The sequence below is a fragment of the Austrofundulus limnaeus genome, unplaced genomic scaffold (assembly GCF_001266775.1).
Source record: "Austrofundulus limnaeus strain Quisiro unplaced genomic scaffold, Austrofundulus_limnaeus-1.0 Scaffold281, whole genome shotgun sequence".
NCBI lineage: Eukaryota > Metazoa > Chordata > Actinopteri > Cyprinodontiformes > Rivulidae > Austrofundulus > Austrofundulus limnaeus.
The window spans coordinates 133,231-148,497 of record NW_013952683.1 but is presented as its reverse complement, the minus strand read 5'-3'; the positions used below and the strand labels follow the sequence as shown (position 1 = coordinate 148,497).

The 15,267-nt window shown below is 39.9% G+C and overlaps 1 protein-coding gene across 1 annotated transcript in view; it reads left to right on the top strand.

Moving 5' to 3' along the window:
* ano1a (anoctamin 1, calcium activated chloride channel a) overlaps positions 1–15,267 on the top strand; it is a gene marked incomplete in the record, with an annotated part of 59,987 nt that overhangs the window by 32,061 nt on the left and 12,659 nt on the right. Inside the window, 10 exon segments of the mRNA XM_014021196.1 lie at positions 146–280; positions 1,231–1,391; positions 2,937–3,022; positions 7,139–7,210; positions 8,630–8,704; positions 8,990–9,191; positions 10,931–11,042; positions 11,199–11,256; positions 14,282–14,382; positions 14,970–15,109. Coding sequence (XP_013876650.1) covers positions 146–280; positions 1,231–1,391; positions 2,937–3,022; positions 7,139–7,210; positions 8,630–8,704; positions 8,990–9,191; positions 10,931–11,042; positions 11,199–11,256; positions 14,282–14,382; positions 14,970–15,109 — 1,142 coding nt within the window.

The window sequence follows — 15,267 nt, the reverse complement described above, 5'->3', positions numbered from 1 at the left end:
TTTTTGATGATTTTAATGTTTTTTATTTCATTTTTTGAAAAAAAATTATAAATTAGTTTAGCTGTCAAGCTGGAATTGATCTATTTTTAAAATGTGGTTTATAGAAGAAGTTAATTGTACACTGACCACAAAAATTTTTCTACAGGAAGTATTTTGGAGAGAAGGTTGGTCTGTATTTTGCCTGGCTAGGAGTCTACACACAGATGCTTATCCCTGCCGCCCTCGTTGGAGTCATTGTGTTCCTCTACGGCTGTGCCACAGTTGATGATAACATCCCCAGGTACACAGCTCACACACAGAGACAGGAATTGTTTATTTTATCCCCTGCTGAATTTAACAGCTCTWTGGTCTGAAATGTGCCAATCAGTCAGCTTCTGTCTTTTATATGCAGTTTCCCAAATATCATGTACCTCTGCCCAYTGGGCCCRGAGGCGYACTGTTCTCTGGCTGTCTGTGTGTTCGGCTGCGTTCACACTCAGAGTGTTTTCAGCATCAGGTTTACATTTAAWGTCTGTGGTGGACAYGCATCAAGGAGYRTCAGGAAGTGCTGYGATTCATTTAGAGTGTCTAGCGTAGCATGYTTTAAAGCATTTTGAGCTTTTTAAGGGTGTTACACACATTTAATGCTGGAGATGGAAAGTCTGAACTTTTGCAGCTCAACACGGCGCGTCAACCAATCTCCTCTATGCAACGTAGTGGCATGTTTTCTGACAGGATGGTTTCCTGGTTACCTGAGACAGATGGACAGTAGCTCATCAGCTGAAATCTAYCATCTGTAGTCGGTGTCCTGGCAGGAGATGTGGGCACCGATGTGGTTCAGCGGCTCGTCAAACTGAGCTCGGTACAAAAATAATTCTGAAAGCGAGCCTCGTCAGCTCGCAGCTCCTGGAGTGGTGAAACTCGCCAAACTCAGAACGTCTCTGAATTATCTGTTAAATTAATTGTGAATTAAATATCTGGTGAGCATGACCTTCTGCTGCTCTCAGTAAATAAAGCATTATTGTACATACAGTTTATTGCACTTTGTATTGACATTGTATTTAAAGCATTTTATGCACTGAGAAACAGCAGAAGTATTTTTTAAGAACTGCACATGAGCTTGATATAAAAATCTGTAAATTACTCGTGTTTTATTCCATGGAACTGAATCAAATTATTCTGATGTCTCAATATTTTATGTTCTGTTATGATTCATCCATTTCCATTTTTTCTTTTTGTTTTTTTGTGAAGTATGGAGATTTGTGATCCCAGGAACAACATCACCATGTGTCCGCTCTGCGACCGCGCCTGCAGCTACTGGAAGCTTGTGACGGCGTGTGGCACAGCTCGAGCCAGCCACCTGTTCGACAACCCAGCCACAGTCTTCTTCTCCATCTTCATGGCCCTTTGGGGTAAGAACACCATCACATCCAAAAAAAAAATGAAAACTTAACACTGAGGGGGAAATAGTTGACTTCCCACCTGTAGACAGGTAAAATGTTTCACCCAGAACAGCCCTGCGCAGGTATTTCAGCCTTTTGCTCTTGAGCTCTGAACTTGAATCCTAACATAAAATTTGCAACACAAATCGGCGAGGCTAACACACAGAGAGCCCTCTTCTGATGTCCTGCCAAACTTCACAGCCATCTGTTAGCAGCAGCAGGGCCTCAGACTGCAGAAGTGTTGTGATCAGATGAAGCTGGTATCTGACGGTGTCACCGCATGACAGCCATCTGGATTCACCTGCTGCTGACCCGAGGAGGCGCAATACCGCAAAAACAACCTCGATTTCAAATCTTTCCATTAGAGGAAACAATATCACAGCGATAGCAAACGGCAATATGGTTGTGTCCATAAAACCAGATGAGAAAACTCAYGTTCACAGTGCTGAGATTTCTCACATTAACCAGATAATTGGACCATTACATTTGAAACCAGCACCTGGTGAAGTCATAAATTCAGTTTTCTTTCTCACAACAAAATGATCAGATTAATAATCTACCCACTATTGTGCTATTTTTGGAGGTTTTCTATTAAACAAAAACTGAGATGAAGCTGTGGAGTACTGATGCCATTTGGATCCAGCAGAAGGTGGTGAGCATGCTAGAGACTTTCCACTGATCCAAGTGTGTTAGTCTGACATGAAAATTAGATTTAGTTTGATTTWAGTTAGTCACAAGTCTGGTTTTAGTCAGACTGATACAATACTGTAATTTATACAAACCTGTTATAACTATAGTATACTGGTCACTCATTAAGCCAGTCCTTACATTTAATATCTCATCATGGTCTAAACTCACCAGAATCATCAGACAGTTAAACTTATCAATACCCCAGGAATTAAAGGAGATTAAATCTCTCAGGACTTTATATTCGTGCRGTACAAAGGAAAGCAAACTCTTATCACCAAGGACCCATTACACCCCCTTCACCAGTCACTTTAACTCCTACCTTCAGGTTTGTCACTGCTTAAACTAAAAAAAAATTGTAGATTTACAAATGGTAATAGGTATGTGGCAGGGTTTTTCAACTGGCAACCCGAGCGTGACTTTGACTGATTTGTTTACTTAGATAATATAAAAATGATTTTAAATCAATTGAATCATAAATTTGAAATTTACAATGCAACAGAATGAACAAAATTAAAAGGTAAATACTTGTTCTTTTACATAATGCAATGTTTCCCCTACCACTGGGCTCCGCCCCTGCAGGAAGTCTGGCTCCTGAGGAACTTATGTTATGATTGTATGGTTTTGTATGGATTCTGTTTTGTGTTTTGAGGTGTCTAAGGCTCTTAGTAGAAGAAATACAATTTTTGTGATTTACACAATTTTGTGAACATAATATTTTCTTTTGCCTTATTGTGACACTCTGTGTAGAACTGAAGTAAACACTCATAGGCTGGGCTTGTGTTCAGTTTCCTGTTTGTGTGTGTTTTGTTTTRTTTCTACCTTTAGCCGTTCTCTTCATGGAGCACTGGAAGAGGCGACAGATGCGGCTCAACTATGTTTGGGACCTAACAGGCTTCGGAGAGGAGGAGGAGGTGAGAAAACTCCACAAATATCTTCTTAATGAGCTATTTATTGTAAAAAAATTCATCTAAATACTTTAGCTGTTAAAAACATMGACATGTTTTAATCCAGACTGGGAAGTTACTTCAAGAGAAAAATAACACAAGTTTTGAGTTTTACAGTAACTATTCAGGATTCTGAAAAAACAGCTTAATTAGATTTGTGCAAATTGTATTAACCAAGATGCTCGTTAATGACATGAGTTACTGTTTGCTTTTAATTAAACCAAATGTTAGCTTAAATCTGACAAGAGCCTCATTTTAATCTAACTAGAAACCTGGCAGAATTGATAATCTGCTTAATAAACCCATTTTTTTTCTGTATAAACTCAACTTTGAAATGCTCCATCCAACTCTCAACAAGTAGTCTTTACTGGTGTCTGATTGGACGACAGTTACATAAACATGGGATTTAATGAGGAATGCTTTATTATTAAATAATAATCTCCAGCACAGTAATGTAAGATGAACTAACAGTAGAGTTGTTTAAATTAAGACTTTGAAAAGTGCTGCTAATTATAATAATGAATGTAAAGAAACAAAACAAGTGAGAAAAACMGTTTGAGATGTTAAAAATCAAACCCTGTCAGGTGTGTCCTGAACAGTGTGAGGTGACAGATGAGTCAACCTTTTGTTCCAGCTTTTGGCACAAAATAAATTCCAGTAACGGGTCAGAATTTGCTGATAAATGTTGTAATTTAGTTTTTGTTCTTTAGTGAGTCAGCCCGGCTGAGAGTCGGGCTGCACTGGTTGTTCTTCAAATACATATACACACACACAAAAAATCATTTAAAGTCGACTGCACTCTGACATCTGTGTTTGTGTCTCTGCTGTATTTTACAGGAGGAGCATAAGGTTTGTTTTAATTTTCAGTTCACTGTGTTGAAGCTGACCCTCTGTTTAACTCACTGTTTCAGATCTGCACTGTAGCTGCTGTTGTCTCACACCCTCTCCTTCCTCAGGTGTCTAACAATCTGCCTCAGGTCCTTTCAGCAGACAGCCGCCTTGTTGCTTTAAAGCTGTGTAACCTTTAATATTTTACCTGAAGCTCCTGTCTGCTCCACTCAGGCTCACCCTCTTGCCTGCGCTGGTTCTCATACTGATGTTTCAGTCTGCTCTGACAGCAGACGGTCTGGCGGTCAGGCTGCTCTCTTGTCTTTGCGTTCATCTATAGTCTAGACTACTTTTTTTATGTTTCTCCACAATTTTGGTTACACAAGCCTCTGACCTCTTGACCAGACATGAGTTCAGAAACAAGTTCATTGTAGCAACTTGGATCACAGATAGATATAAAAATGTGAACTTTTTTGTGCATTGATTTCTGATTCAAACCATGTGGTTTTCTATGTCTTCTTCAATTTCCCTATTTTAATCGTTGCTAATGAGACTAAAAATGAGAAGGAAGTTTTTGTTCTTGTTAACCAGAGTTTAATTGTTACTTTTGTTATAGGTTTTGAGATAGATTTTGTGTGATTCTTTACTTGTTCAGAACTGCAATGATTGTAAGAGTTGGTTAAATGGGATGTGAATCATGTTTTTAGGCTTAAAAAAACACAGGGCTGCCCTTCCTGAGTCTGGTTCTGCTTCCTGTCTTCTGCAGTCACCTGTGCATGCTCAGGATGGGAAAATAATAGGAAGTAAAGTAAATAAAAGTGAAAATTTGAAGCAAGCCAGTGAYTCTGTTTTACAAACTGTTTTTTAAATTGATGAATTTCCTGAATCTGAATGTAATAATTGTGTTGAATCAGACTGTCTGAAGTTAGATTTAAAACAGAAGTGGTTCTTTTTTTCTGCATAGCACTCTGAGTCAGCTTTTATTGCAAATGAGCGTCAGACAATTGGACTGAATTGAATGAAAATGTTGACGCAGGTCTCTGTTGGAAGCACAGAACGACCTGCTCTGCAGTCACTCAGCTCCGTGTTTTGACATTTTCAACAGCATCGAGCCTTTAGCAGCAAACCCGAGGATGGAAGAAGAGAGAATATTATTATTACACTCATGAAAAAGACATAAAGTCAAACCCGGATCTCTCCCAGCTTCACTGGTGAAGTTCATAATCATGGAATATATATATATATATATATATATACTCATTTTAACTCAGACTCAAAGCCAGTTTTTGGATGAACTTGTGCTGAATTCATACAGATCGAAACAGCTTTACCTCCATTTATCTTTTTGTTTAAGGTCTGTTTTCACTCTTTTCTACTTGCCACACATGCACCTCCAGGTGAGGAGTGATGGTCTAACCCTCAGCCTTGTTTCCTCTCTGACTGCAGCCTGTCGTCAGTCTTCTGGGTTCACTAACGCTGATCCACGTGCACATATTCACTCACCACTGGCTGCATATTAAAGGGACATGTTCCTGTTACATTCCTTAATCTGAAAGGATTATTTGGCTCACCGTTTTGGAGATTTGTCCTTTTTTTTAATGCTGACAGAATCAGTTGGGCGGGAAGGAGATTCACATTTGATAAACAAATCCTGACATAGTCTGCTCCATCTCAGCATCATAGTCAYAAAACAAATTGGGCTATTCCCCCATCAGACTAAAATTGTAAGTAGTTTGCCCTCTGTTGTTGTTCTTGCACCACAATCTAAATATGATCATCATCCAATAAATCAATTATTTTATATGATAATCTGCCTCTGTACTGACTGAACGAGTCCTGTTTAATTGGCTCTGAACACACACACACAGATGATCTGCTCTGGTCCTGGGATCAGTCAGCATCATAGTTTGACTCAAAGGCTTATTTTTTTAATTCATCACGACATCATACAGCACGAGTGCATCTGCAGCCAGGTTTAAGCCAGGTATCATAGAGACAAGTGGGTGATTCAGAATTATAATAAAATAGTCAAATTTTCATTTGCGGTTTCACTGAATTGTGAGCGATTAACACCAAGCGTTCAGTGAGCTGTGAGGAGGTGTTTTATGTGCCCAGTTTTTCAAAATCACCATCTATTTTCCCATGCATGGTCTGCTAAACTGGATTCTGTGCCATGCATGTTATTTTGTTGCCCACATCTCACCCACCTCTGCAGCCAGGCCCCACATTCATTTTTTTTCACAATATTCATCCTTATCACAGTGCTTAGATGTGAACATTTTCATGGCTGTAGCCACAGGTGGTCCCTATCACAGAAAACCTCCCATGTATTTGTTCAGCTAACACCTTTAGCACACTTTTTATTTATTTTTTAAAACTAAATTGGGAAGGGTTTAAGATGGATTCGAGAGACATCTGCAACAAAAGTGGGAGAGTTTTAAGACAGGTTTGAGAGTTTAGTGAGAACTTTGCATCTGTTTTGAAAAATCATCACTCAAACTATTTCAGAATTCAAGCATCAAGGCTACGAGCCTCTGCAACCCCCACCAGGAAACTGAGACCCCACACAAATGCTTTGACACATTTTAGAGACACTCAACAGTATGGTTTGCCAACTAGCTGAAGGGAGTCGCCTCCCAGTGAGAAACTGGKTTTTTATTAATTAATTAATTTGTTGGCAGACATGCTTATGTATTTTTAGTGTATATGGATGCATAAACTGTATGYATTTTATTTGTATAGAAATGCCCAACCAGGGACTGGAGTTGCATATTAGCTGTAGCTTTTTGTGCAACGCATCAGTTACAGACTTGATCTGTTCTATGTTTTTGTAAGCATTGTCCCTGTTAAATAAAGATAAAGAAAATCTGTATTTAAAGATATTATCATTGCTAGCGCCCATATTTTTATTCACAAATTTAGCTTGAGAACTTCATAATTTGAGTTCTCATGAGCTGAATATTAGCTGAGGTCATAGCTGTGTCACTCCAACACCAACTACAATTGGGCTTCGGTTTGAGGTGTTTCACATAATCCTTTCATGGTCAGTTTTTTTTCCATATATTATTTCATTGTGCATCGTTTCACACACAAAGAGCCTGTTCTGCTGAGACCCAGAAGCCCACACTGCTCCTTTCATCCTTTCCTCCATGCTGAGGTGGATCTTCACTGATGTTTTCTGKCTCTTAACCTCAACTGTTCACATAATCAGCAGAATGTTGAAACGCATCAAGCAAACTGGTTTCCCTCTTGCAGGACCATAACCGAGCAGAATACGAGTTCCGGGTCATGCAAAAGGCGATGAGACAGGATCAGTCGGCCCCAAAGGTAAGACCGGTCGATGCTGAATTTTTTTTTCATGGTTTGAAATCTTTTTCTTCTCGGTACTACAGGTCTTATATAAGCAATCTGAGAGAGTTTAGGTTTCCAAAAAAGCATTGTTTTAACTAAACTTGGCACAAAAACTAATGAGATTTGGTAGATTATTTGTTGTAAYAATGCTTCTTGGCAATAAATCTGTTTGGCAGAGAAGATTGGGCAAAATGTTCATGGGCGCAACCCACGTACACAGCTCTACTGCTCATCCCACAAATGCATGTTCCTTACAAAAGTGACACCATTTAAAAGGGAAATGAACAGGCTTTCCAACAGTATAAGATTTATTGCCAAGAAGCATTGTWACRACAAAGAAATTATCTACCAAACACCTTTTTGTGTGAAGTACATTTGCAGACCACATCTTGGAATATTTCACTCTTGAGCTCAGCTCAGGCCAACCTGATGAAAGTAACAGCATGAAAGTCTCTTTCAGCAAGCCACTAAAAAATGGTACAGTACATCCACAGGAAATAGACACTTCAGAGACTGTAGCCTGTATCAGCCTATATCAGATTGTAGGTATAATGAAAAGTAAAAGCTTTGCAAAAGGTCATGTAGGAATTTTTACATTTGCTTTGTGGATTTTTTTTTTCATTCTGTATTTCCCAAAATGTTTTGTGCTTTTATTCTTAATATTTTCATTTAATTAATAATAATTAYAAGTTTCTGCACATCTGTCCTGCAACACATTCTAAAACGTTTAGTCAGAGGCACTTTCAGACCTTCTCTTTGCCACAGAAACGCTTCAAAGCTCAATCAAGGGATGTAATGAACAACAACGAGAGGACCGGTCAGGAAATGACGGTTCTAATTAGAGCAGTAATCATGTTCATTGGTAGCTTTGTCTCGATGGGGGAAAGTGTTAATGAGACACTGAGACATCTTTGTGTGAAGAGAAAAGTCCTGAGAGTGAAGAACAACACCATGTTCTCGGGATGAGGTTCAGAACGGAGCCTGTTCATGCTGAATATCAGCCCCTCTGTTGTCTTTCCCTGCACCAAGGTCACATCTTCCCTTTCAACACACACACACACACACGCACACACACACACACACACACAAAGAGAGAGAGAGATATGCCTGAGCTTCCTGACCTCATTCTTCAGGGTCCTGAATGTGACATGGTAGCTCGGGGTGGCATTAGCTCTGCTCCACTGGAGCTCCACAGTACGCAGCGTTTTAGTTGTGCGATGTGTGCGACTGTGTGCCGGAGGTTTGAAGAGCTCCTAACAGAAAGACGTGAGGCTGTAGGAGAGAGAAACACACGTCTTAAACACACAGATGGAGGATGTTTTTAAAATGCTCACTATTAAATCCCTTGGTGTGTGTGTGTGTGCGTATGTGAGCTTGTTTTTGTGTTTATTTCAGGAGGAGAAAGTGAAGCTGACTTGTACAGACAGACTGCCAGCTTACCTGACCACCCTGGCCATGATGGTCTTTATGGTGAGCTTCTGCAGCCGCTTCTCCACATTCTGACATCACAGTTTGTTCAGGTTTTATCTACTGAAAACGAAATATACAAAATGTGCATCTTAAACTTGAGATGAAAATGAGACTTTTACGCACAGAACAAATAAAARCACATCAAAATTAGTTTTAACTGTCACATTTTATGAGGAAAAATGCGCATGCAGCTACTGTGTCTGCAAGGTATTTGGTTGTTTGCATCACTTTTCAGCCTCTTCATCAGATTGTCACATCAAGCGTTTCTGCCCATTTTCCCTCCAGATATCCGTGACCTTTGCCATCGTCTTCGGGGTCATCCTGTACCGGATCAGCATCAAGGCGGCGCTGCACATGAGCAGCTACCCTGCGGCTCGGTCCAACATCCGAGCCACCGTCAAAACCACAGCTGCCATCATCAACCTCATCGTCATCATCATCCTCGATGAAATCTATGCCGCCATCGCTCGCTGGCTCACTGTACTGGGTGAGGCACGTTTTGTAGTCGGCACCTGATGGGTGGGGAGGATGACTGAAAACTGACTTGAAGAGAAGGGGACAATCCAGCAGCATAAAGAGTTTATTTACTGTTTCCTGCTTCCTGACACAGTTTAATAGCACTCCTTATATTTTTTGATGTGTTTTTTTATTCTGATTAGCTCTACTGCTGTTTATCATTCCAAGGTTTCAAACTAAAATCATTATATGTTGAGAAATGAGAAAAGGAAGCTGTTTTTATGTTTGGAAAAATGATATCATGGACAATCTTACACAAAACTGTGAAATATTGCATGATCTGTTCGTTCTCAGAGTATGTTTAATGAAGGACTCTGGGCTACGAACAAATCACTTTTCAATTCAATATTTGTTAATCGAGTTTTAGYCCTTCATGTTTTTGCTAATTTCCTTTAGCTGTTGTTCCCATCTTGGCCTGGATTGATTGAAAAAGACTGGTCACTTCCCCTTTTAACACAGAATATTTTCTTGTTAAATTTTAACATKAACTTTTTTAACTCCCTAAGTGACATCTGCGTAACATCCTGATTCAGTCATGTGACTGGGAAGGGACTCTGGGTACTGAGATTTTCATTTCCAGTCTTGGTGCACCTGGGCAGCTAATGCAAGCTAATTAATTAAGCTAATTTTAGAGACTTTTTTCTCTTGGCATTGCTAAATTTTCACTTATACAGCTGTTCTAATGTCATATTTCACATAAAACCTAGTTTGACCGCATTTGTAAAACAATTTAATATAGCCTAGGTTTGTCAGATATCTTAGTTTATGTCACATCAGACAATAAATTCTAAATTATACAAAAAAATTCCATGTGGCGTGTCACAAAGAGACCATCAATAATCATCTGCTTTATTAATCAACTCATTCYGTTATTTTAGATAATTTCATTTGTTTATTTTAAATTGTATTTAAAGAAATATAAGCATGAAAATTTATAAAATTATTCAAATTAAATTTATTATAAATTTACTTTGTTCACTCAATATGACACTTCTGACATTTCCAAAAGACAGAGATATTAAAAAAAAAAATCAAACATATTATAATCTATATAATCTATTTGTTATAATTTACAACCCCCATATTTTTTATAAAAGTAGAAAAGGGTCTGGGTTCCAAAGAGTTAATCAGTTGTAAATGTACACCCTTGAAATRTTAATGACAACATTTTAAAGACTTTGCTATTTGTCTAGCATGAGTATGACTCTCAGCTACTACCACATCCAAGTTGAGCTCCTATTTAAATTATTTTTGACTTGTTCAAGTGGCTCATGAAATTTCTTGCTAAGGGACAAATAAAATCATCTCTCACATTCACACTCACACACAAACACAAGAAGGTGCATTTAAACAACACATATATTAATAAGCAGGAGTAGGTCGTGAAACTAACAAGCATGGTGAGTAATCACTCTGCTTCAATGAATACTCACGTTKTTGTTGCTTTGGCAGTTCAAATGTTCGTGCTGACTCTTGGAATGTCTATTACTTCCACACTGTTTTAATTTTTCATTGATTTACATTTAATTTTGTATTTACCATTATTTAATCAGGCAAGATATCTTTTGCAAGGGAGGCCTGGGCCTGAAGGCAGCCTATTGTACATGTTTTTGGTCATTGGTGGTTGTTGTCGTCTCATGAACACATTACAGGACGACTACTCACTTAGTTTGCACAATAAGTAATAAATATATGTAATTTCTGTTTCAGAGGTTCCAAAGACAGACAAGAGTTTTGAAGAGCGCCTCATTTTCAAAACGTTCATCTTGAAGTTTGTCAATGCCTTCACACCCATTGTCTACTTGGCTTTTTTCAGGGGCAGGTAAAACATTTCAATGAATCATTTACCTAAATATAACATGTCTGAGTGGTTGCTGTGTGTGTTTCTCTGTGTGTTGTTTAAAGTTGTGTCATTATTAAAGAGAATACCCCCAGCTTTTCTTTTTAGACTGATGTTCTTTTGTTTGTTTATTTCCAGGCTTGTYGGGAGACCTGGAAACTACTTGTATGTTGTTGGGTCATACAGAATGGAAGAGGTAATTCAGTTTGACTGAGGTGTTACTGTAATTGGTGGCAGATGTTTGTCAGGGTTGTGTATCAAAGGAGCATCATAGCATTTGATTGTATATGAAATGTTTTTCTTATGGCTGCTCCCTTCTGCAGGAGGTCACCATAGTGAGAAAACTCAAAAATAAGTTGGCAGTTATTTAACACCAGACCACCTTTCTGAGGCAACATGCACTTGAACCAGTAGCCTTACTAGCACAAGACCAGCTCAAGATTGTTGCGTTTKCTCCAGTKGACCACCTGGTTGACCACTCATCTGTAAACAGACGCATCACAGTCATGAATGAGATGTCATCTGCAAGCTGGGTCTGTGGAGGGGCAGCCATTTGTGTACAAGAAGAGCAGTGGGGAGRGTACACAACCCTGCAGGGCACCCRCATTGGTGATCCTGAGGTGAGGTTCCCGAAGCCTCACCTGCTGCTCTCTACCAGTGAGGAAGTTGGTGATCCACTGGCAGGTGGGGGTTGGCACAGTCAGCTGAGTTAGTTTGTTATGGAACAGTCCTGGGATGATTGTATTAAAGGCAGAGCTGTAGTCCAAGAAYRGGATCCTTGCATATTTTCTTTGATGTTCCAGGTGTTGGGTGACACAGAGTCCCATRTTCACTGCATCCTCTTTTATGATGGCATGCAAACTGCAATGGGTCTAACAGAGGGTTGGTGATGTCCTTCAGGTCATTGAAGACCAGTCTCTCAAAGCATTTCATGACTACAAAGGTTAAAGCAATGGGTCGGTAGTCATTCAGTCCTGTGACGGCTGACTTCTTGGGGATGGGTACAATAGTGGAGCRTTTGAAGCAGGAGGGTACAACACATAGCTCCAGTGAAGTGTTGAAGATCCAAGTGAAAACTGGTGCAAGCTGTTCTGCGCAGGTCCTCAAGCAAGTGGGTGAGACTCCATCTGAGCCTGGTGCTTTCCTCGCTTTTAGTTTATTGAACAATATTTACACGTCATCCACGCAAATCTTAAAAACAGGTTGGATAAGTGTCACTGGGTGGCTGAGTGTCARGACGATGTGAACTGCTGCTGAACTGTGTGGAACTGAGCTTTTCAAACCTACAGTAGAAGGTGTTGAGCTCATTAACCAGCTGATGATCACCCACTTTTCTGTAAGGGTGGTCTTTTGTAGCCRGTGATGTTCTGCAGGCGCTTCCTGGCAGTTGATGGTTCATCGGTCGACAACAACTGCTTCGCTTGTTTGAACAGAGAAATCAGAACTGCTAAAAAGAACTGTTCAGTGTGTTCATTGCCATATTGTACAGCACTCGATCTCCACTCCTGTATGCCGCCTCCTTGGACCGGCGCAGCTGCTTCAGTTTGGCATTAAACCAGGGCTTGCCATTGTTGTATTTTATGCAAGTCTTGGTGGGAACACATGTCCTCACAGACGCTGATGTAACATGTCCGTGTCATTGTATTCATCCAAGTTACTTGTAGCTTCATCAAACACAAACCAGTTTGTCTGTTCCATACAGACCTGAAGCCTCTCTTTAGCTTTATTGGTCCACCTTTTCACAATACTGACCACAGACTTGGCACGCTTCAGCTTCTGTCTGCAGCTCAGGAGAAGTTGTATTAAGCTGTGTTCAGAGATGCCCAGGGCAGCAGGGGGGACAGAACGATATGCACCCTTTAACACGGTGTAGCAGTGATCCGATGTGTTACTCTCCCTGTTGGAGCAGGTGACATAACATGCTGTCTGTATTTAGACAGTTCTGTAGACAGTTTAACTCAGTTGAAGTCCGTGTGTTTATGCTCCACACTGATAATCTGCTCTGAGTGTGTGCAGTGCCTCACGGAATTTAAACTGCCACAAGCACAACAGATGAAAATTCCTTCAGACAAAACAGTTTGCAGTTGATTAAAAAAAAGACTCCAGATGGGGACTACAAGTTTTTGTCAACACCCTGATATCTGCACACCGGCGCTGGTTGATCTAAAAGCAGACACCTCCTCCTGGAGTGTCTTGTCCCAGTCCACTCTGTGAAGACAGAAACTGGGGATCTTGAGCGCGTTGTCCAGGACAGACTCTGTGAGCCAGACCTCAGTGAAGCACGGTGCAGCAGAGAGAGAAAAGTCTGGTTAGCTGTGAACAGTTGTCCATTTTGTTGTCTATGGAGTGAACACTTGCCATAAAAATGCTCGGTAACATGTGTGCATAGTCCACATTTTCGGAGTCTCACAAGCACTCCTGCATGTCCGTCTGCATTTATAACAGTTGAGGCGAGAAGACATTCTGCTCACAATGGCAGCATGACGGCTCAGTGGTTATACTGACACCTCACAGCAAGAAAGTCCTGGGTTTGATCCCCGGTTCAGACCTGGGGCCTTTCTGTGTGGAGTTGGTATGTTYTCCTCGTGCTTGCGTGGGTTTTCTCCGGGTACTCCGGTTTCCCCCACCCCCAATAACATGTACAATAGGTTGCCTTCAGGCCCAGGCCACCCTTGAAAAAGAGATMTGCAATCTCAACTGGACTTGCCTGGTTAAATAACGGAAAAATAACTAAAAATAAATAAATAATGCCCAAATAGCGGTCAGAAAACAAACAAACAGGCATAAATTCTGATGGCATAAGCTGCCTGATATTCAGCAGATCTTATGTGCTATATTTAAAAGCAGTAAGTTCACATCTAGCAAAACAAATAAAAAACATTACAGATCCCGTCTGCGAGGCCATAGCAACCACTATTATTAGCTAGAAGTAATGTTGATGATTTAGGCTATAGCTTAAAACTTGGTCAAACTGAAAACAAGTACAAAACAAAACTTTATTTTTTTAGTATGAATCTGTTTCTCTCTGCAGTTTGTTTTCTAAAAGTGAATTATTGACCATTTAACAAACTAACTTGATGTGTCTCAATCAAATAAATGACTTATCCAATCTTCACAATCAGCTTTTTAAACCCCCCACTCCATACTTTATGGTGTTCTGCTTCAATATGTGTCTCTGTCACTTTAAAAAATGCTTTTCTTTTTCTTTGTCTTCTCTGCAGTGTGCCCATGCAGGCTGCCTCATGGAGCTGTGCATCCAGTTGTGCATCACCATGCTGGGGAAGCAGCTCATCCAGAATAACTTGTTTGAGATTGGAATACCGTGAGTGTTAATGTATCTGAGACATCCAACTGAACTGAACAGGCCCTTACAGGTCACAGTATGTGGGCGCGGTAAATCACAGAATACATTAAGCCCACCCACTCGGTTGTTCCTGCACCCRAGAGGAGTCGGGTAAACGTCTGTCTGGTTTTCAGACTCTTACATGAAAACACTTTGGTAAACTCTTTGATGTCCTGTCAGTACAGTTGTATGAAAGTGTAGGTCATTGTWCATTTGATTTTATTTTTATGATGTAATTCTTCAGCAGTTATGCTTGAACGTTCATATGACATCTTACATTTTGAAATCTTACATAAAGACCACTAGAGAGTTGCTGTTGTGTACTTAACCAGTTAATTTCTATTGTGTTAGAGCCAGTTATGTCATTTTATTGTGTGTGTGTGTGTGTGTGGGTGGGGGGGTTATACTGAAAGGATCAAATCATTGTGGGGGTCATAACCTCTCTAACCCCCACCCCAAATTATGCCCATGTTCTTTACTATTATTTTATTATTGAGATAGCACCAATAAAACATGGTTTAGACTTTTTTCAGGATAAAGCTGAACTGAGTGTCATGTTGTTGCAGGAAGCTAAAGAAGCTTCTCCGTCAGAGGAAGTCAGAGGTGACCTCACTCCAAGAAGAGGATCTTAAAACTTTAAAGCGCTATGAGAAAGATCATTTCATGGGTCCATTTGTTGGCATCAACCCTGAGTACATGGAGATGAGTGAGTCCTCATTTTATCATTTTCTTTCTGTTCACGGTCAAAACGCTTTTATTTTCATCATATATGAATTCATTGTTAGATGGCTCTCATTCCATGTATTTAAAAAATATTTATATATTTGTAATACTTGTGTTTTATGTCTAAGTATGGCCACTTTA